Source organism: Elgaria multicarinata, chromosome 20 (assembly GCF_023053635.1).
Source record: "Elgaria multicarinata webbii isolate HBS135686 ecotype San Diego chromosome 20, rElgMul1.1.pri, whole genome shotgun sequence".
Lineage (NCBI taxonomy): Eukaryota > Metazoa > Chordata > Lepidosauria > Squamata > Anguidae > Elgaria > Elgaria multicarinata.
Window position 1 is genome coordinate 5,076,950 of NC_086190.1, and position 17,131 is coordinate 5,094,080.

At 48.0% G+C, this 17,131-nt stretch overlaps 1 protein-coding gene across 2 annotated transcripts; it reads left to right on the forward strand.

Moving 5' to 3' along the window:
- The first annotated feature begins 352 nt into the window (after positions 1 to 352).
- On the forward strand, positions 353 to 15,995 carry CASP9 (caspase 9). 2 transcript variants are annotated; one of them, XM_063145285.1, is made up of 10 exons: positions 353 to 491; positions 2,668 to 2,881; positions 4,407 to 4,496; positions 5,262 to 5,299; positions 5,997 to 6,173; positions 7,663 to 7,752; positions 9,295 to 9,442; positions 11,393 to 11,572; positions 14,272 to 14,381; positions 14,811 to 15,995. In XM_063145285.1, exons 1-10 carry the CDS (start codon positions 360 to 362, stop codon positions 14,901 to 14,903), a joined length of 1,272 nt encoding a protein of 423 aa, XP_063001355.1. In that variant the 5' UTR covers positions 353 to 359; the 3' UTR covers positions 14,904 to 15,995. The 2 variants fall into 2 exon arrangements, with proteins under 2 accessions (XP_063001355.1, XP_063001356.1); XM_063145286.1 differs by lacking the exon at positions 7,663 to 7,752.
- The last annotated feature ends 1,136 nt before the right edge of the window (positions 15,996 to 17,131 follow it).

Sequence of the window (17,131 nt, forward strand, 5' to 3'; positions counted from 1 at the left end):
GAAGAAGAAGAAGAAGAAGAAGAAGAAGAAGGGGCCTATAAGGCCATCGAGTCCAACCCCCTGCTCATTATCCTGAGCTGGGGATGATGGAAGTTGGAGTCCGGCGCACGCAGATGGCCGCAGGTTGAGAAAGGCTGATCCAAGCCGATCAATAAAGATGGTAATACACGTAATTAAAAAAAACCCAGCAACCTATGGAGATAACTCCACCTTCTAAGAAGGGGGTTGAGAATATGGCCTTATATGGACTGTGACGCTAGAGGGGGAGGAGCCTGTGGGGCGTGGCCAAGGGAGGGGTGTCCCCTACCCGGAAGAAGCGCGCCCAGCTGCAGGTAGCGCCGCCGCTGCCGCCCGGGGCGATGGAAGAAGCGCAGCGCCAGGTGCTGCAGCGGTCGCGGCTGCGCCTGGTGCAGGAGCTGCAAGTGGATCCGCTCTGGGAGCTGCTGCTGCGCCAAGGGATCTTCACCCAGGATATGATCGAGGAGATCCAGGTGCGCCTTTGGCTCCCTTCCTGCCTCCCTCCGCGTGGACCGACGGGACCTTTTGTTCGCTTCCTCCTTCCTGGTGCGCCCCGTCGCTTCCCCGATCCCAGATCGCGCTCCGTCGATCCTGAGCGGTTTCCTGATCAGGCTGCAACCTTAGACAGGTTTACATGGGCGTAAGACCCGCTGAACGCAAGTGGGGCTTGCTTCCGAGTATTTTATTTATTTTTATTTTATTTATTTATTGCATTTCTATCCCATCTTTTTTCCGCCTTAGCAGTGTAAATAACCCTCCTCCTCTCCACCATTTTTATCCTCCCAACAACAACTCTGTGAGGTAGGTTGGGCTGTGAGTCCAAAGTCACCCAGGGAGCTGCCATGGCCAAGTGGGGACTAGAACCCTGATCACCTAACTCCCAGTTTTTGGCATTGCATTTCTGAAGGATGGAGACTCCAGGTTTCCCCAAGCTGCTGCACTCCGGATAGGTTGACTACAACTCCCATCATTCCCAGCCAGCCTTGGGAAAAGCTGCTGTACACAATGCTATTTTGGGCTGCATTAATAGAAGTATAGCTTCCATTATTATTATTATTATTTATTTATATAGCACCATCAATGTACATGGTGCTGTACAGATTATACACAGTAAATAGCAAGACCCTGCCGCATAGGCTTACAATCTAATAAAGTTGTAGTAAACAATAAGGAGGGAAAGAGAATGCAAACAGGCACAGGGAAGTGTAAACAGGCACCGGGTAGGGTGAGGCTAACAGTATAGAGTCAGAACAAACTCAATATTTAAAAGCTATAGGGAAAAGAAAAGTTTTTAGCTGAGTTTTAAAAGCTGTGATTGAGTTGGTAGTTCTCAAGTGTTCTGGAAGAGTGTTCCAGGCGTAACGGGCAGCAGAAGAAGGTGCTGGTTCCTCTCTATTCGGCCCTGGTTAGGCCTCATCTAGAGTATTGCGTCCAGTTCTGGGCTCCACAATTCAAGAAGGATGCAGACAAGCTGGAGCGTGTTCAGAGGAGGGCAACCAGGATGATCAGGGGTCTGGAAACAAAGCCCTATGAAGAGAGACTGAAAGAACTGGGCATGTTTAGCCTGGAGAAGAGAAGATTGAGGGGAGACATGAGAGCACTCTTTAAATACTTCAAAGGTTGTCACACAGAGGAGGGCCAGGATCTCTTCTCGATCCTCCCAGAGTGTAGGACACGGAATAACGGGCTCAAGTTAAAGGAAGCCAGATTCCAGCTGGACATCAGGAGAAACTTCCTGATGTTAGAGCAGGATGACAATGGAACCATTTACCTAGGGAGGTTGTGGGCTCTCCCACACTAGAGGCCTTCAAGAGGCAGCTGGACAACCATCTGTCAGGGATGCTTTAGGGTGGATTCCTGCATTGAGCAGGGGGTTGGACTCGATGCCCTTGTAGGCCCCTTCCAACTCTGCTATTCTATGATTCTATGATGTGGGCGCAAGCCCCACTGAACTCAGTGGGGCTTACATTTAGTTTCCATCAGCCCCAATTGTCTGTATCCTGGATTAAAATCACTGTGCCTGTTTTGTTCCTATAACAAAATTATTATTATTATTATTATTATTATTATTATTATTATTATTATTTATTATTTATATAGCACCATCAATGTACAAAAATTATTTTGTGCCCTATAGTTTTGGATGATAGAGAACAGGTTACATCCCTCTTTTGTGGGACAACTCTAGGATCTTGAGGAGTGCTGTTATGTCTTCCCTCAGTTTCCTCTTCTCAAGGCTGAGAATTCCGTCCATCTTTCCTCATAGGACTTAGCTTCTAGCTCCCTGATCACCTTTGTTGCCCTGCTCTGAACCCGTTCCAATTTATCTGACTCCTTCTTCAAGTGTAGCACCCAGAACTGGACACAGTCTCCGTGATCAGCTCTGACCAGCGCCGAACAGAGCAGAAGTATCGCTACCTGTAATTTTGACACTATACTTCTATTGATTCCACCAGAAATTGTGTTTGCCTTTTTTGCTGCTGTATCACACTGCTGACTCGACTTTAGGGCTCAGGTTTTAATTGTGTGTGTGCGTTTTTCTTGTTCTGTTTCATAAACTGCTTTCCAAGTGTTTTAAAATAAATGAAATAAATGCCGTTTCTGCTGCGTTGTCTGCAGACTCTAGAAAGAATGTTGTTTTGTCTTCAGAGAGCAGGCACGCGGAGAGACCAAGCCAGGCAGCTGGTCACTGACCTTCAGACGCGAGGGAGGCGAGCGTTCCCGGTGTTCATCTGGTGCCTCCAAGAAACTGGTCAGAAAGATCTGGCTGTTTTGCTGAGTGAGGGATGGACTCGGCCACGGTTGTATCCAGCGGACATAAAGCCCGTTGAAATACGTCCACATCCTGGACAAAGTGACCCACGTATGTACTGATTGGTGACTCATTTCCTTGGGGATTCTACAAACTCACTCTGTCTGGGCTGAACTTTGACAAAGTTTATCCCAACTATCATTCTTGAAACTTTATGTAGAACAGCCTTCTTCAACCTGGGGCGCTCCAGATGTGTTGGACTACAACTCCCAGAATGCCCCAGCCAGCTGGCTGGGGCATTCTGAGAGGTGCAGTCCAACACATCTGGAGCCCCCCAGGTTGAGGAAGGCTGATGTAGAACATGGGTTGGGGAAGCTCCTGTGACAGTTTTTAAAAACAAAATAGCTCTCTTGTTCCAGGAATATTGTTTTGCCTATATGCAGATTTATGCAAATATCATTCTTAGCTCAGTTGTTTAAAAGTCCTATGTTTAATTTTTTCTTCTTCTTTAAAAATATTTTTATTTTATTATTTATAGTGCTTATAGAAGTCTACAAACAGATAATTGGACCAAAATATTATCGACAATTTAAAAACAGAGATTATAAATAGATCCACTGTCTGCATTTTGGGGATAGTCAGGTGTCTGTCTTTTCTGTCTTCTGCTTGCTGACAGATTCGGATTTTTTTAAAATCAGAATTTCATTGTACTTACGCTTATGCTATTTACGCACATTGGCTTTAATTAGCATTAAAGAATTGACAAATGGGCATTGCGCTAATATGAATTGGGGCAAATCCTCTTCAAAAGTGAAAAAGCGTTTCGTGACTTGGAAAAAACCTCCCCGCTCCACAGAATCTGCATGTTGGATTCATAGAAATCCAAACTTAATTGAATCCATTGCGGATTCCTCCAGCATACATAATCATGGCTATGGTGTATGTTTACATACAATATGACCTGTAATGCATCTTTATTTTGATTTCAGACTGCTTTGTGGTTACACATGGCTTGATTAACTACATCGTTGTGTTTACTTGGGAGATTCCACATTATTTGGATAGTGGTTTTTTTAAACCTCAATTCCTAAACATGGAGGATGTCAAGTGTACGCCGTTATACGATTTTTCATCAATGCTAATTTGTTAGATGCAAAGTTCCCTTAGCAAAAGGTAGCAGTCTATTAAAGGCTTGTGCAACCAGGCCTGGGTTAGGTGTTGTGTTTTAACACTGGCCTAATCTACACCAAACAGGATATAGCCCTATAAAAGTGGTATGTAAAAGGCAGGAGTCACACCAAGCAGATTCAGCACTATGAAAGTGGTATATGGTATGCGTCAATGGGCCCCAACAGTTGTCAGTGCACTTCAATACCACTATCAAGCAGTAGTGTGGCTCCTGCCTTTTATATACCGCTTTTATACCACTTTCATAGTGGAATATCCTACTTGGTGTAGATTAGGCCTCTGTGAAAGAACCGTGATGAAAGGGAAGCGGAGCAGTTTGCCCACGACTCTGAGCTGTTGCTGTGTGGCTGCAATCTGATGCATGTCAGAGGTTGTTTGGAGCGCATGTGTGCGCATGCGCATGGGAGAAGAACTTCTGCATTTGCTCAAGCAGCTCCTATCCCTGCAGGTGTTACGACTTCGGAATATTTGCCTCCTCCGGTTCAGGTGGTGAATGAGAAAAGCCAAGAGCCAACCCGTGACAGTAGAGTCTCTCAGGGTAAGGAGAAATCAACTCACTGATCATTGACTTAAATTCGGGCTCTTTCTTTGTTTCCCGGAAGGGGAGGTTCAATTAACCTAGCTAGAACATTTGCTGCGTTCCCTTGAATTGTCTTCCAGATGTTTTGGACTTCAACTTCCCAAATAGGATGGCCAATGGTCTGGAATATCGGGAGTTGTTTCCCAATCATCTAGAGGCCTGAGGTTAGGAAAAGCTGCTGTAGAATGTGAAAATTCCTCTTTAGAGTCTGGGGGTGGGGGAGTGTGATGACTAAAATGGATTGATTTAGCCCCATTCACTGCCTGGAAAAGGTGCAACGGTCAAAACACGGCCTGATCGCATCAGCGTCTTGACTACTGCAATGTGCTGTCTGCAGGGCTGCCTTTGAAGACTGTTCAGAACCTACAGTAGATGGAAAACACAGCAGCTTGGCTACCAACTGATAAGGATAATAGGGATCATGTCTTTCCAGTAGTTAACATGCTGACGGGGGATGATAGGATGGGAGCTGAAGAGCGCCAGGCTGACAAAAGTCCAGAATTAAACTCCGCCAAATGCTGTGCGTGGCTCAACTTAAAAAGCTAGCAAAATTAGATCATTTAAAAAGCAAACATAGGGTGCAACCCCCCGCATGTTTAGACAGGGAAAAGTCCTACAATTCCCATGCAGGCTGGGGAATGCTGGGACTTGTAGGACTTTTTCCTGTCTAAATATGCGTAGGATCTCAGCCTTATTTATTTTGCTCCTTGCCTTGTTTCCCAGGCTCTGCAGAAGAGAAATCCAGGAGGAACTCTGAAACGGTTAGTTTTCTTCTTTTCTGTACAAGTTATTTAGATTGATTTTGCCAGTGGAGGGGCAGGGGTCGGTCCGAGATCCTTTCTGGCCGGGCAGGGGTCGGTCCGAGATCCTTTCTGGCCGGGCAGGGGTCGGTCCGAGATCCTTTCTGGCCGGGCAGGGGTCGGTCCGAGATCCTTTCTGGCCGGGCAGGGGTCGGTCCGAGATCCTTTCTGGCCGGGCAGGGGTCGGTCCGAGATCCTTTCTGGCCAGGCAGGGGTCGGTCCGAGATCCTCTCTGGCCGGGCAGGGGTCGGTCCGAGATCCTTTCTGGCCGGGCAGGGGTCGGTCCGAGATCCTTTCTGGCCGGGCAGGGGTCGGTCCGAGATCCTTTCTGGCAGGGCAGGGGTCGGTCCGAGATCCTTTCTGGCCGGGCCGGGGTCGGTCCGAGATCCTTTCTGGCCGGGCCGGGGTCGGTCCGAGATCCTTTCTGGCCGGGCCGGGGTCGGTCCGAGATCCTTTCTGGCCGGGCCGGGGTCGGTCCGAGATCCTTTCTGGCCGGGCCGGGGTCGGTCCGAGATCCTTTCTGGCCGGGCAGGGGTCGGTCCGAGATCCTTTCTGGCCGGGCAGTAATCCTCTTAAGTAGAAATGAAGTAGCTCACGAGTGGGTTACGGACCTTCTCAGCGGGCCAGCACCTGGCTAAGTTCTCCTCTCCCGTGTTAGGTTTATCTCTTGAAAAACGACCCCTGTGGATACTGCCTCATTATCAACAACGTGAATTTCAGCGAAGGCGCCGACCTTGCCCACCGGCTCGGTTCCGACGTAGACTGCGAGAGGCTGGAGAAGCGTTTTCGCTCGTTGGGCTTCGAAGTCCTGACCCGACGTGATCTCAAAGCTCACGTGAGCATCCGAGAGGACTCCTCCCTCAGCAGCATCGCCTGGGCTGCTGTTTGTAGCATTCAGGAGCAAAGAGCTCCATGGTAGAATCGTAGAATTGGAAGGGATCTTTAGAGGTCATCTATTCCTACCCCTACAGCATCCCTCAGAGATGGCCCTCCAGCTTCGGACAGCCTTGGCCTGATCCGGTCTCGATTTAGATTTGGGCCAAGGCAGGCCGAATCGGCCAGCCTCGGCTCAGATTCGGGGTTCAGGCCCGAAGCAACGTGCAGCCCTATTAGGAAGTCCCTTCTAATCTTAAATCAAACTGTTGCTCCCCTGCTATTTTGACCTGTTGGTTCTAGTCCTCCAATCTCATGCAAGCTTGCTTGGGAAGAAATCTAAGTAAATGGGACTTATTTCTCAGTTAACATGGGTGTAATCGGGGTGTATACGTGACAGCTTTGCAAAAAGTCTACAGGCGTAAACAGCAGTGGATGCTGGTGGCTCTGATGTCAGTGGGGTGGTGAATCCGCTCCGGGTTTCAGGTGGAACTCTTCTGCACCTTGGATAGCTTCTTTAGACTCGTGACTGGTTTTGACTGAACCCTTCCACTGGTAATTTAAGAAAGCCATAAAGACTGATCTCCTCCGGCAGGCCTACCCACTTGAATTTTAAATTTGCCTTTTAATGATGTGCTGCTTTTAGTAATGCATTGGTTTTAAATGTTTTAATTAGTTGTATGATGTTGCATTTGTGTTGTCCCCCGCCTCGATCCGGAGGGAGAGGTGGGTAACAAATAAATTTATTATTATTATTAAATAGCCACCCTGTACATCCTTGCACACATGCAAAGTCACTAGCCCAGCTGCTCACTCATGTAGGATCCAAATAATTCAGATTACCGAATCTTGCTTTGGGTTTAGAGTCTGAAGCAGGTTGGATTGGGTCTGAATCAGTCCGAGGCAGATTGGGTCCGAATCCAAAATTCCGAATCGGCCTCCGAAGCAGGTTGGGGGGTGTCCATGCACAGCCTTACTAAAGGAGCTATCCACGGTGCTTCACTTCTGACCGAAGCTCGGAGCGGATTCCCTGGCGCTCTGATATCGCAGCCACCAGCGTTTTGTCCCTAGGTTCATGCTTTTGGCATACGCGAGGTCAGTCTGGTGACTGGAAGCTTCAGAAGAATGCTCCCTTATGGTGGGAATTCCAGCCCTGCAACTGAATGAGCTCCCCAAAGAAAGGAGCAGGAGTCAGATAGGTGTTGATGGCAATTTCTCCCTCCTCTGTCTTATCCCTCGTCTCCGAGCTAGAGTTGAACTGCGTGGGAACCTGTATGATTTAAGGAAGGGGTCTGTTCCCATGGGCTTCAACTTGGCACCGCCTTTCAGCAACACATCCTTGGCCCGGCGTTGCTAAAGGGGGCTAGAACTGAAGTTGGGAACTGCATGAATGGCGATGCGCGTGTGTGGGAGTGTTTCCTTTAATGTGCGAACTTCGAAAATGTCTGTAGGAAATTGCCCGGGAGTTGCAGAGCCTGGCGAAACAAGATCACAGCTCTCGAGACTGCTGCCTCGTGGTCCTCCTTTCCCACGGCTGTCAGGTAGGAGGGGCCTGCCGGTACTTCGTTCACGCTCTGCCATTGGAAGCCCTTTGGGGCAGAGAAAGGTCTGGATTTTTAACCGTTGTTGTGCAAAATGCCAAGTGTATGAATAGCGCGCGTTAATAACCGAGGTGCTTTCTAAAGAAGACAGATAAGGTACAGTCTTATGGGATTGCTGCCTTAGAAGGAAACCTCGGGAAATTCCGAAAATCCTTTGCCCTGCCAAGCAGGGCTATCTGGGTTTTGCTGGGAGCTGTAGGGCTTTTTTCCTGTCTAAATGTGCACAGGATGGCCTTAAAGTCATTAAAATGAAGCCAAATAGCCCATAGAAGAGGATAGGACCTTCGACATCACTGTGGGGTGTGGCAGGAGTTGCGAACAAGAGCAGGGGACAGTTGTCAGGAGTGAAGGACAAGCCAGGGCTGAAGAATAACCAAGGATAGAGCCAGAAAGACCTTCCTACTCAAGCAACTGGATCAGCAAGGCCTTTTATACCCCTTCCTGTCGAGGAAAATCCAATGGCCAGCTGGGGTGGGCGGAGCTAGTCCTAGGGTGGGCGGAGCCAGTCTAGGGCCTGTAGTTCAGTGGTTCACCACAAGGGGCAGCTGCTCATGGATACACCTCTCCTGACAAATGGCTAGTTCGGCAGCAGAAGGAACAGAAAGCCTACCTGTACTTGACAGCAACCGCCTTTGACCTCAGTGGGACTTACTTCAGAGTAGACCTTCATAGAATTGTGCTGCATAGACACAAGATAATAAGTTTAATTAAAAAAAATGGTTTTAGGTGGCATTTTTGGCCACTAAAACAGAACAATGAAGGTGCCAGTTGGACTTCTTTAGGGAGAGAAATCCGTCATTTGGGTGCCACCCCTGAGAAGGCCTTCTGGAGCATGTTCAGAGGAGGGCAACCAGGATGATCAGGGGTCTGGAAACAAAGCCCTATGAAGAGAGACTGAAAGAACTGGGCATGTTTAGCCTGGAGAAGAGAAGATTGAGGGGAGACATGAGAGCACTCTTCAAATACTTCAAAGGTTGTCACACAGAGGAGGGCCAGGATCTCTTCTCGATCCTCCCAGAGTGCAGGACACGGAATAACGGGCTCAAGTGACAGGAAGCCAGATTCCAGCTGGACATCAGGAAAAACTTCCTGACTGTTAGAGCAGTACAGCAATGGAACCAGTTCCCTAGGGAGGTTGTGGTCTCTCCCACACTAGAGGCCTTCAAGAGGCAGCTGGACAACCATCTGTCAGGGATGCTTTAGGGTGGATTCCTGCATTGAGCAGGGGGTTGGACTCGATGGCCTTGTAGGCCCCTTCCAACTCTGCTATTCTATGATTCTGCCCACTTGCCGTTGCCCATTCCTCCACAGGGGAGGTCATTCCCAGAAGTTCTGAGTATCCAGGCAGGTTTAAAAGGGGCCTTCGGATACCTGGTCCTTTTCTAGACCACCTGTAAGAGAAGGGCTTCTGGAGACACCTGGCCTTTGCAGGAATGCTGACGGTTCCTGGGGTCAGCCACTGACCTCCTTCGTTCCCCGCAGACCAGCCACATTCGTTTCCCTGGTGGCATCTTTGGTTCAGACGGAAGGAGCGTTTCGGTGGAGAAGATTGTCGACCACTTCAACGGGACCAATTGCCCCAGCCTGAGGGGGAAACCCAAACTCTTCTTCATTCAAGCTTGTGGAGGAGGTGAGTCAGTCAGTCCGCGCGGATCAGGCTCCGGGTGGAAAACCAGGATCAGGGAGGGCCACGAGGAGGTGTGTCGGACTGAGACTCCCATCATCCCCAACCGTGACCACTCAGACTAGGGATGATGGGTTTTTGTCATTGTCATTGTTTATTTGTTGTTTCAACCATCATGGTCGTATTAACTTTACAGATGCAATACAAAACTCTACGATGCAAAGAAGTAAAATACAAAAAGATACCAAAAAAGGTTTTCATTAGAAGGCGCCCACAAATATGTAAAAGCTCATTTTAGTTTGGGGGTGCTCTTGGATCCAGAACTGTCACTTGAGGCACAGGTGAACTCAGTGGCAAAGAGCACCTTTTATCAGCTTAGGCTGATATACCAACTGCGCCCTTATCTGGACAGAGATAGCCTAGCTACAGTGATCCATGCTCTGATAACCTCTCGTTTGGATTACTGCAATGCGTTATACGTGGGGCTGCCTTTGAAAATGGTCCGGAAACTTCAACTGGTACAAAACAGGGCAGCATGGTTACTAACAGGGACTGGCCGACGAGACCACATCACGCCAGTCCTTTTCCAGCTTCATTGGCTGCCAGTCCAGGTCCGGGCCCGATTCAAAGTGCTGGTATTAACGTTCAAAGCCCTAAACGGCTTGGGGCCAGGCTATCTGAAGGAACGCCTCCTCCCGTATGTACCTGCCCGGACCCTAAGGTCATCCACAGTGGTCCTTCTCTGAAGGTAGCCACCCCTGAGGCAGGTGGCTACCAGGAGCAGGGCCTTCTCTGCTGTGGCACCCCGGCTGTGGAATGAGCTCCCTAAGGAGGTTCGCTTGGCACCTACATTATATGCTTTTAGACGCCAGGTGAAGACCTTTTTATTCTCCCAGCATTTTAAGTGTCTATAAATAAATTTTAACTTGGTGTTTTAAATTTGTAATTTTGCATTGCTGCTGTTTTTATCTGGTTGAGCTTTTATATTGTATTTTATAGTATGGTTTTATACTGTTTTATACTTTGAATGTTTTTAATTTTTGTGAACTTCCCAGAGAGCTCCAGCTATTGGGCGGTATCGAAATGTGATAGATAGATAGATAGATAGATAGATAGATAGATAGATAGATACAAAGAATTCAAATAAGAGACACTAAGAATTTACATTAAAAGGCCCATAAATGTGTAAAAGTTAATACCACTGATGTGTTAAAACTTCGTGTTAAATTTCATCATTACAGTTCACCATATTGACCTCTATGAATCTTCTTCTCAACTTCTGGGCAGGCCGCTGCGAATCTCGCAACTCCGTCTGTCACAAATTTGTCGGCATCAGAGAGCAAATCTATAACTTTAACTTGGTCATCTCTGTCAGATATATCCCGTAACAGATTCAAAATACATTTTGTTCTGGGTTCCGAACACAGAGAGCAATATAATAAATAGTGGTTGAGGCCTTGTTTTACTTGAGCGCCACATATGCAGTACCTCCGTTCTACAGGTATTTTGCAGTAACAGCCCTCTAAGGATTGCGAAGGCCTAGTTTGGAAACGCAATGCCAGTAATTAACGGGCTCAAGTTAAAGGAAGCCAGATTCCAGCTGGACATCAGGAAAAACGTCCTGACAGTTAGAGCAGTACGACAATGGAACCAGTTACCTAGGGAGGTGGTGGGCTCTCCCACACTGAAGCTGGACAACCATCTGTCAGGGATGCTTTAGGGTGGATTCCTGCACTGAGCAGGGGGTTGGACTCGATGGCCTTGTAGGCCCCTTCCAACTCTGCTATTCTATGATTCTATGATTCTAAATGCCTTCCTAAAGGATGCTACTGATAACTCAGGTAGATAGTGATGGGTTTTGTAATCCAGCACATCTGAGAGGCCTCCGGGTTGGAGGAGGCTGAGATATATATTTGAGAGGGGTGTGTGAGTGTGTTTGTGCATTGATCTTTCTAGCGCAAAAAGACCGAGGGTTTGAAGTGGATTCCGAGACTCCCGTCGATCAGCTGCACGGACGTGCCGCCGAGTCAGACGCCACCCCCTTCCGAGCGCTTGCAGGGGACTCGGATCAGCCAGATGCCGTGGCAAGCTTGCCCACCCCAAGTGACATCTTGGTGTCTTACTCGACGTTTCCAGGTGGGCCGTGTGCTGTGTGGGATGGACGCGCTGCTTCCTTTCACAATTCCTGGGGCAGGAGGAGGGGGGGAATTCCATCTTCGGCCACAGATTTTCCCCACTTGGCAGATTCTGAACTGGTTTACACAAAGAAGACTCAGTGGAGGACGGTGGCTCCGATCCCAGTAGGGGGTGGTGAATCCACTCCGGGTTTTGGTCAGAACCAGTCAGATCTCTAAAGGTACGAAGCACTTTTCGCCACTTGTGAAGCACCTCCTCAAGAGTTCTGACTGAAACCTGGAGCGGATTGGAACCCCAATCTCTTTTGAGCCAGAGCCAGCTGCAAAAGGCGCACACTTAGAATGAAAGAACTGAGCACGTTCTGAGCTTGGGAGTTTGTTTTCAGTGCCAGAACCGAGCTGAGTTTACAGAAATTCTACTCCTGATTCCCCCCCCCATTTTAGCAGCTGAATTTCGGTGGGGGGGGGAGTCATTTTGTTGGTGCTAAGCAATTGGGCGTCAGAAAGAACCCCTTGCCAGAGATCTGCCAGAGATCAGCCAGAGATCTACCAGGAGATCTCTGTTCAGCTTCTGCCCAATCCTGCAGAAGATCAAGGGATTCCCTTGGGATGTAACAGGTTCCATTCCTACTTTGTTGGAAGATCTGGGCTGCGTGGGAGGAACCCTGCTAGTACTCCTTTGTGGATCGCTAAAGTGAAACAAAGTCATGAATGGATCAGTTTGACCGTTTATTGATTATACACAAGTGATTAATGGACACAGAAAGAAGTGTCCCCTCAGCTTATCAGAGCAGGCCTTTTGGTGCCCACAGTGCACGAGATGCCACCCGATGGACCAACAGATTTCTCTAGGCTGGTTGTGCATGTTTCACCCCTTGGAGCAAGACCAAAGAGCAAAACCAGCCTGCTGGATTTTCTAAAAGGCTCTCTGGCCTTAGCTAGTTGTTGTTGTTGTTTATTCGTTCAGTCGCTTCCGACTCTTCGTGACTTCATGGACCAGCCCACGCCAGAGCTTTCTGTCGGCCGTCGCCACCCCTAGCTCCCCCAAGGTCAAGTCTGTCCCCTCCAGAATATCATCCATCCATCTTGCCCTTGGTCGGCCCCTCTTCCTTTTGCCTTCCACTTTTCCCAGCATCAGCATCTTCTCCAGGGTCTCCTGTCTTCTCATTATGTGGCCAAAGTACTTCAGTTTTGCCTTTAATACCATTCCCTCAAGTGAGCAGTCTGGCTTTATTTCCTGGAGTATGGACTGGTTCGATCTTCTTGCAGTCCAAGGCACTCTCAGCATTTTCCTCCAACACCACAGTTCAAAAGCATCTATCTTCCTTCACTCAGCTTTCCTTATGGTCCAGCTCTCGCAGCCAAAGGTTACTACGGGGAATACCATTGCTTTAACTATGCGGACCTTTGTTGTCAGTGTGGTGTCTCTGCTCTTAACTATTTTATCAAGATTGGTCATTGTAAGCCTATGCGGCAGGGCCTTGCTATTTACTGTTTTACTCTGTACAGCACCATGTACATTGATGGTGCTATATAAATAATAATAATAATAATAATAATAATAATAATAATAATTGCTCTCCTCCCAAGAAGTAAACATCTTCTGATTTCCTGGCTGCAGTCAGCGTCTGCAGTAATCTTTGCGCCCAGAAATACAAAGTCTGTCACTGCCTCCACGTTTTCTCCCTCTATTTGCCAATTATTAATCAAGCTGGTTGCCATAATCTTGGTTTTTTTGAGGTTTAACTGCAACCCAGCTTTTGCACTTTCTTCTTTCACCTTCGTCATAAGGCTCTCAGCTCCTCCTCGCTTTCAGCCATCAAAGTGGTGTCATCATCCCGGGGTCGTCCCTGCCTGCTCCCGGGATCTCCTGTGTGTCATTTACATGAACAGGGATGACCCTGAGACAATCCTGGGATAAACCTTAGGTCTAGCTAAGGCCTCTCTCTCTCTCTCTCTCTCTCTCTCTCTCTCTCTCTCATATATATTCAGGGACTGACAGACTGGCACACAAACCTCTCACCATTCAGGAGAAAGGGGGATTTCCTTCCTGCAGAAAGTGAAATGTATCTTGTCTCACAGGGTGAGATCATACAGCTGGCCGTAACAGCTTCAAGGTGGAGCTGAAAATTACCAGCCTGTGTGAGAGGCCTACTCAAAGCTGCCCATTATAGAGGCCTAGTTAGTTACTAAAAATCTACCTAAACTGTGAGGTTACGCAGGCCTCTATGCATTCAAACGGCATAGAGGACCCTGTGTGAGTTCAACACCTGACTTCTCGCCATTTCTTCTGACGTCAAACTCACTACAGCAGGGGAAGGAGCCATACCGTAGCTCCTTCCGCGTGGCCGAGAGACTCCGGCATCAACAGAGTTGTTCAAGAAGAGCCAATATAGCAGACTTCTCCAAACTGGCACCCCCTAGATGTGCTGGATTACAACTCCCATCATTCCCTATTTACCTCCAAAGCCATCCCTCTGGTTTTGGAGATGTCAGCAGGTAGAACCTGTGCACTTTTGAGGATTCCTTCGCATCCATAAGGGCTAGAAGTTTGCTTTTTTGTTGCTTTTTTTTTAAAAAAAAACTAAGACATTAAAGCTGACATTCAGAGCGAGCTGGATTTTGCATCCAGCACCACTTTCTGGAAGTCTGCAGCATCCGCTTCGCTCCTTAAAGGCTCTTCTTGATTCCTTTCTCAAGGTTTTGTGTCCTGGAGGGATAAACTGACCGGCTCCTGGTACGTCGAAACCTTGGACCACGTGCTGGACCAGTATGCCCGTTCTGAAGATCTGCTCAGTATGCTAGTGATGGTAAATTCTGCATCTAGGGCCGGGGAGACCTGGGTTCAAATCCTGGCTCAGCCGTGAAACTCTCTGTGTGACCTTCTCACTCAGCCTCACCCATCTCATAGAATCATAGAGTTGGAGGGGTGGGGGCTGAGAGGCTGTCTGGTTCTCCACCGCTCCACAGAGCTAGAGCGTCCCCCAAAAGATGTATGTCCAGGCTGTGCTTGAATCACAGAGAAAATGTGATCCCTTAAAAAAAACGTGTAGGAATCAACTCTGGGTCTTTCCACAGGGAAAGCAGATGCTGTACTCACAAATTTCCTTCTCTGCATCTAGTGCTCTCTCCTTTGTCTGGTGCTGGGAACATCCCAAAGGGTGGCTGTGTGTGTGCTTTCTGTGTAAGAACAATTACAGATCATTCTCTCTCTCTCTCTCTCTCTCTTTTTCACCCAGGTGGCAAACGCCGTTTCTGCGAAAGGGACGTTCAAGCAAATGCCCGGCTGTTTTAATTTCCTCCGGAAGCGATTCTTCTTTGCGGTGAAATGAAGAAGCCTTGGAGTGTAGGGAGTGGGGAGGGGGAGATCTTTGCCTGATCGTAGTGATGGCCCCACCCCCCACCCCCAAAAGATGTCCAGCACTCTCAATTCTGCTAAAGCAAATAAGTTGCCTTTATCTTGTCATTGTGGGGAGTGGAAGTTCGTTAACTGTGAAAGACTCCTCTTTCAGTATTTTTTTTAATCCTAAACCAATTGTGTGTGGTGTGTGTGTGTATATTGAAGGATCCCCCACTGATCCCCAGAGAAATGCCTGGAAGTTATTTTCCTACGACGGCCTTTCTCTCTGGGGCTGTTCACACAACACGCTAACCCACACTCACTGGTTGGCTGTGAGTTGTTTTGAACTGTGGGTTGTTTGTTGAGTTGTGGGTTAGCGTGTTCGCTGAACACAACCCGGGCGGTTGTTAACCGTGCAGTGTGGCTTGTTAACCACCCTGAACCACCCAATAACAAGCCACGGGTTCTCAAGGTGGCTTGTTTGAGAAAAATAAGCCATGCGGCATGGTTTAACAAGCCACTCTGGCTGCGTCTTGACAATATGCCACAGTTCCACAAACAACCCACGGTTCAAAACAGCCCACACTCAACCACTGATTGTGGTTAAGTGTATTGTGTGAACAGCTCTTCCATGTGTCCATCAGTAATTCAAGGTTCCTTCAAGGAGAAAACCAGGTGCCATCTTACTCTCTCTGCTTCCAGTCCCCAGATTTCATCACTGGACGTCTGCATACTGCAGTTCAAACACCTCATTGGTGCTACCAGCTTAAACCTATTTCAACCCAATTTATTTTTTATGAGTCTCTTTCTCCTCTCTCTCTTCCCTTTTAAGAAACACTGCAAACGGCAGCTGTGTGAGGATATTCCAAATTACTTCTTGGACATGACTGTTTTTTCCTCCCAAAACAGCTCTCAGCAGAAGCCATTTTTAAACTAATTCAAGCCGCCAGTGTAAATGGGTCCCTGAGTACGAACCAAAGAAACAACATTTTGTTGAGGTGAAAGCCAGCTGGAGGGAAAGGACACATTTTTCATATTGCCTGTGGTTCTTTTGTACAATTAAATCTTCTATATTTCTATGCAATCCGTGTTGCTGTTACTTGCTTAAACTTTGTACTCCAGAGTCTGTCTGGGCTCCGTGATTTCTGCTCCACAACAGACACAAAAATAGAATGGGATATGAAAAGCAGAATTCCACATCTGAGGGTAGACACATTTTGAGGGGAATGAAGGTGGTGACGGCATACATAATCATAAACAAAGCCCTATGAAGAGAGACTGAAAGAACTGGGCAGGTTTAGCCTGGAGAAGAGAAGATGGAGGGGAGACATGAGAGCACTCTTCAAAGACTTAAAAGGTTGTCACACAGAGGAGGGCCGGGATCTCTTCTTGATCCTCCCAGAGTGCAGGACACGGAATAATGGGCTCAAGTTAAAGGATGATTCCAGCTGGACATCAGGAAAAACATCCTGACTGTACGACAATGGGATCAGTTCCCTAGGGAGGTTGTGGGCTCTCCCACACTAGACGCATTCAAGAGGCAGCTGGACAACCATCTGTCAGGGATGCTTTAGGGTGGATTCCTGCACTGAGTGGGGGGTTGGACTCGATGGCCTTGTAGGCCCCTTCCAACTCTGCTATTCTATGATTCTATGGTGGTGTTGGCCTATACTTAACTTCACAGTGTGACTACCAGCAGGGCTGGCTCTACCATGAGGCAGAGTGAGGCAGTGGCCTCAGGCAGCAGATTTAAAAGGGCAGGCAATTGTAAGCTATTCGGTTTAATGTTGGGTTTTTACTTCTAAAAATGAGGAAACGCACTTGTGGGGTTTTCTGCGTTATGTCTCCGGCTTTGCATCCCATGTTCCTTTAGTGCACCATTCGCCGCTCTACCTCAGGTAGCAAAATGTTTTAGAAAAAGCATTGTATCCAAGACGTGTGAAGTCCTTATTCCTCTCTACTCGGCACTAGTGAGACCACACCAAGAGTATTGTGTACGATTCTGGGTACCAGATTTCCAGAAGGATGTTGACAGGTTAGAACAGCCTTCCTCAACCTGGGGCGCTCCAGATGTGTTGGACTGCATCTCCCAGAATGCCCGGTTAGAAGCTGGGTTAGAAGACCAGGTTCAGAGGAGGACAATGAAGATGATACTTGGACTTGAGGACAGACTGAAGGAACTTGGGATGTTCAGTCTGGAGAAAATGAGACTGAGGGGAG

Excerpts from the sequence above, each read along its gene's own strand:
- CASP9 (XM_063145285.1), top strand. The coding sequence starts at position 360 with ATGGAAGAAGCGCAGCGCCAGGTGCTGCAGCGGTCGCGGCTGCGCCTG. Across the intron at positions 5,300-5,996 it reads CCAGGAGGAACTCTGAAACG|GTTTATCTCTTGAAAAACGA; the intron begins GTTAGTTTTCTT and ends CTCCCGTGTTAG. Across the intron at positions 7,753-9,294 it reads TCCTTTCCCACGGCTGTCAG|ACCAGCCACATTCGTTTCCC; the intron begins GTAGGAGGGGCC and ends CGTTCCCCGCAG.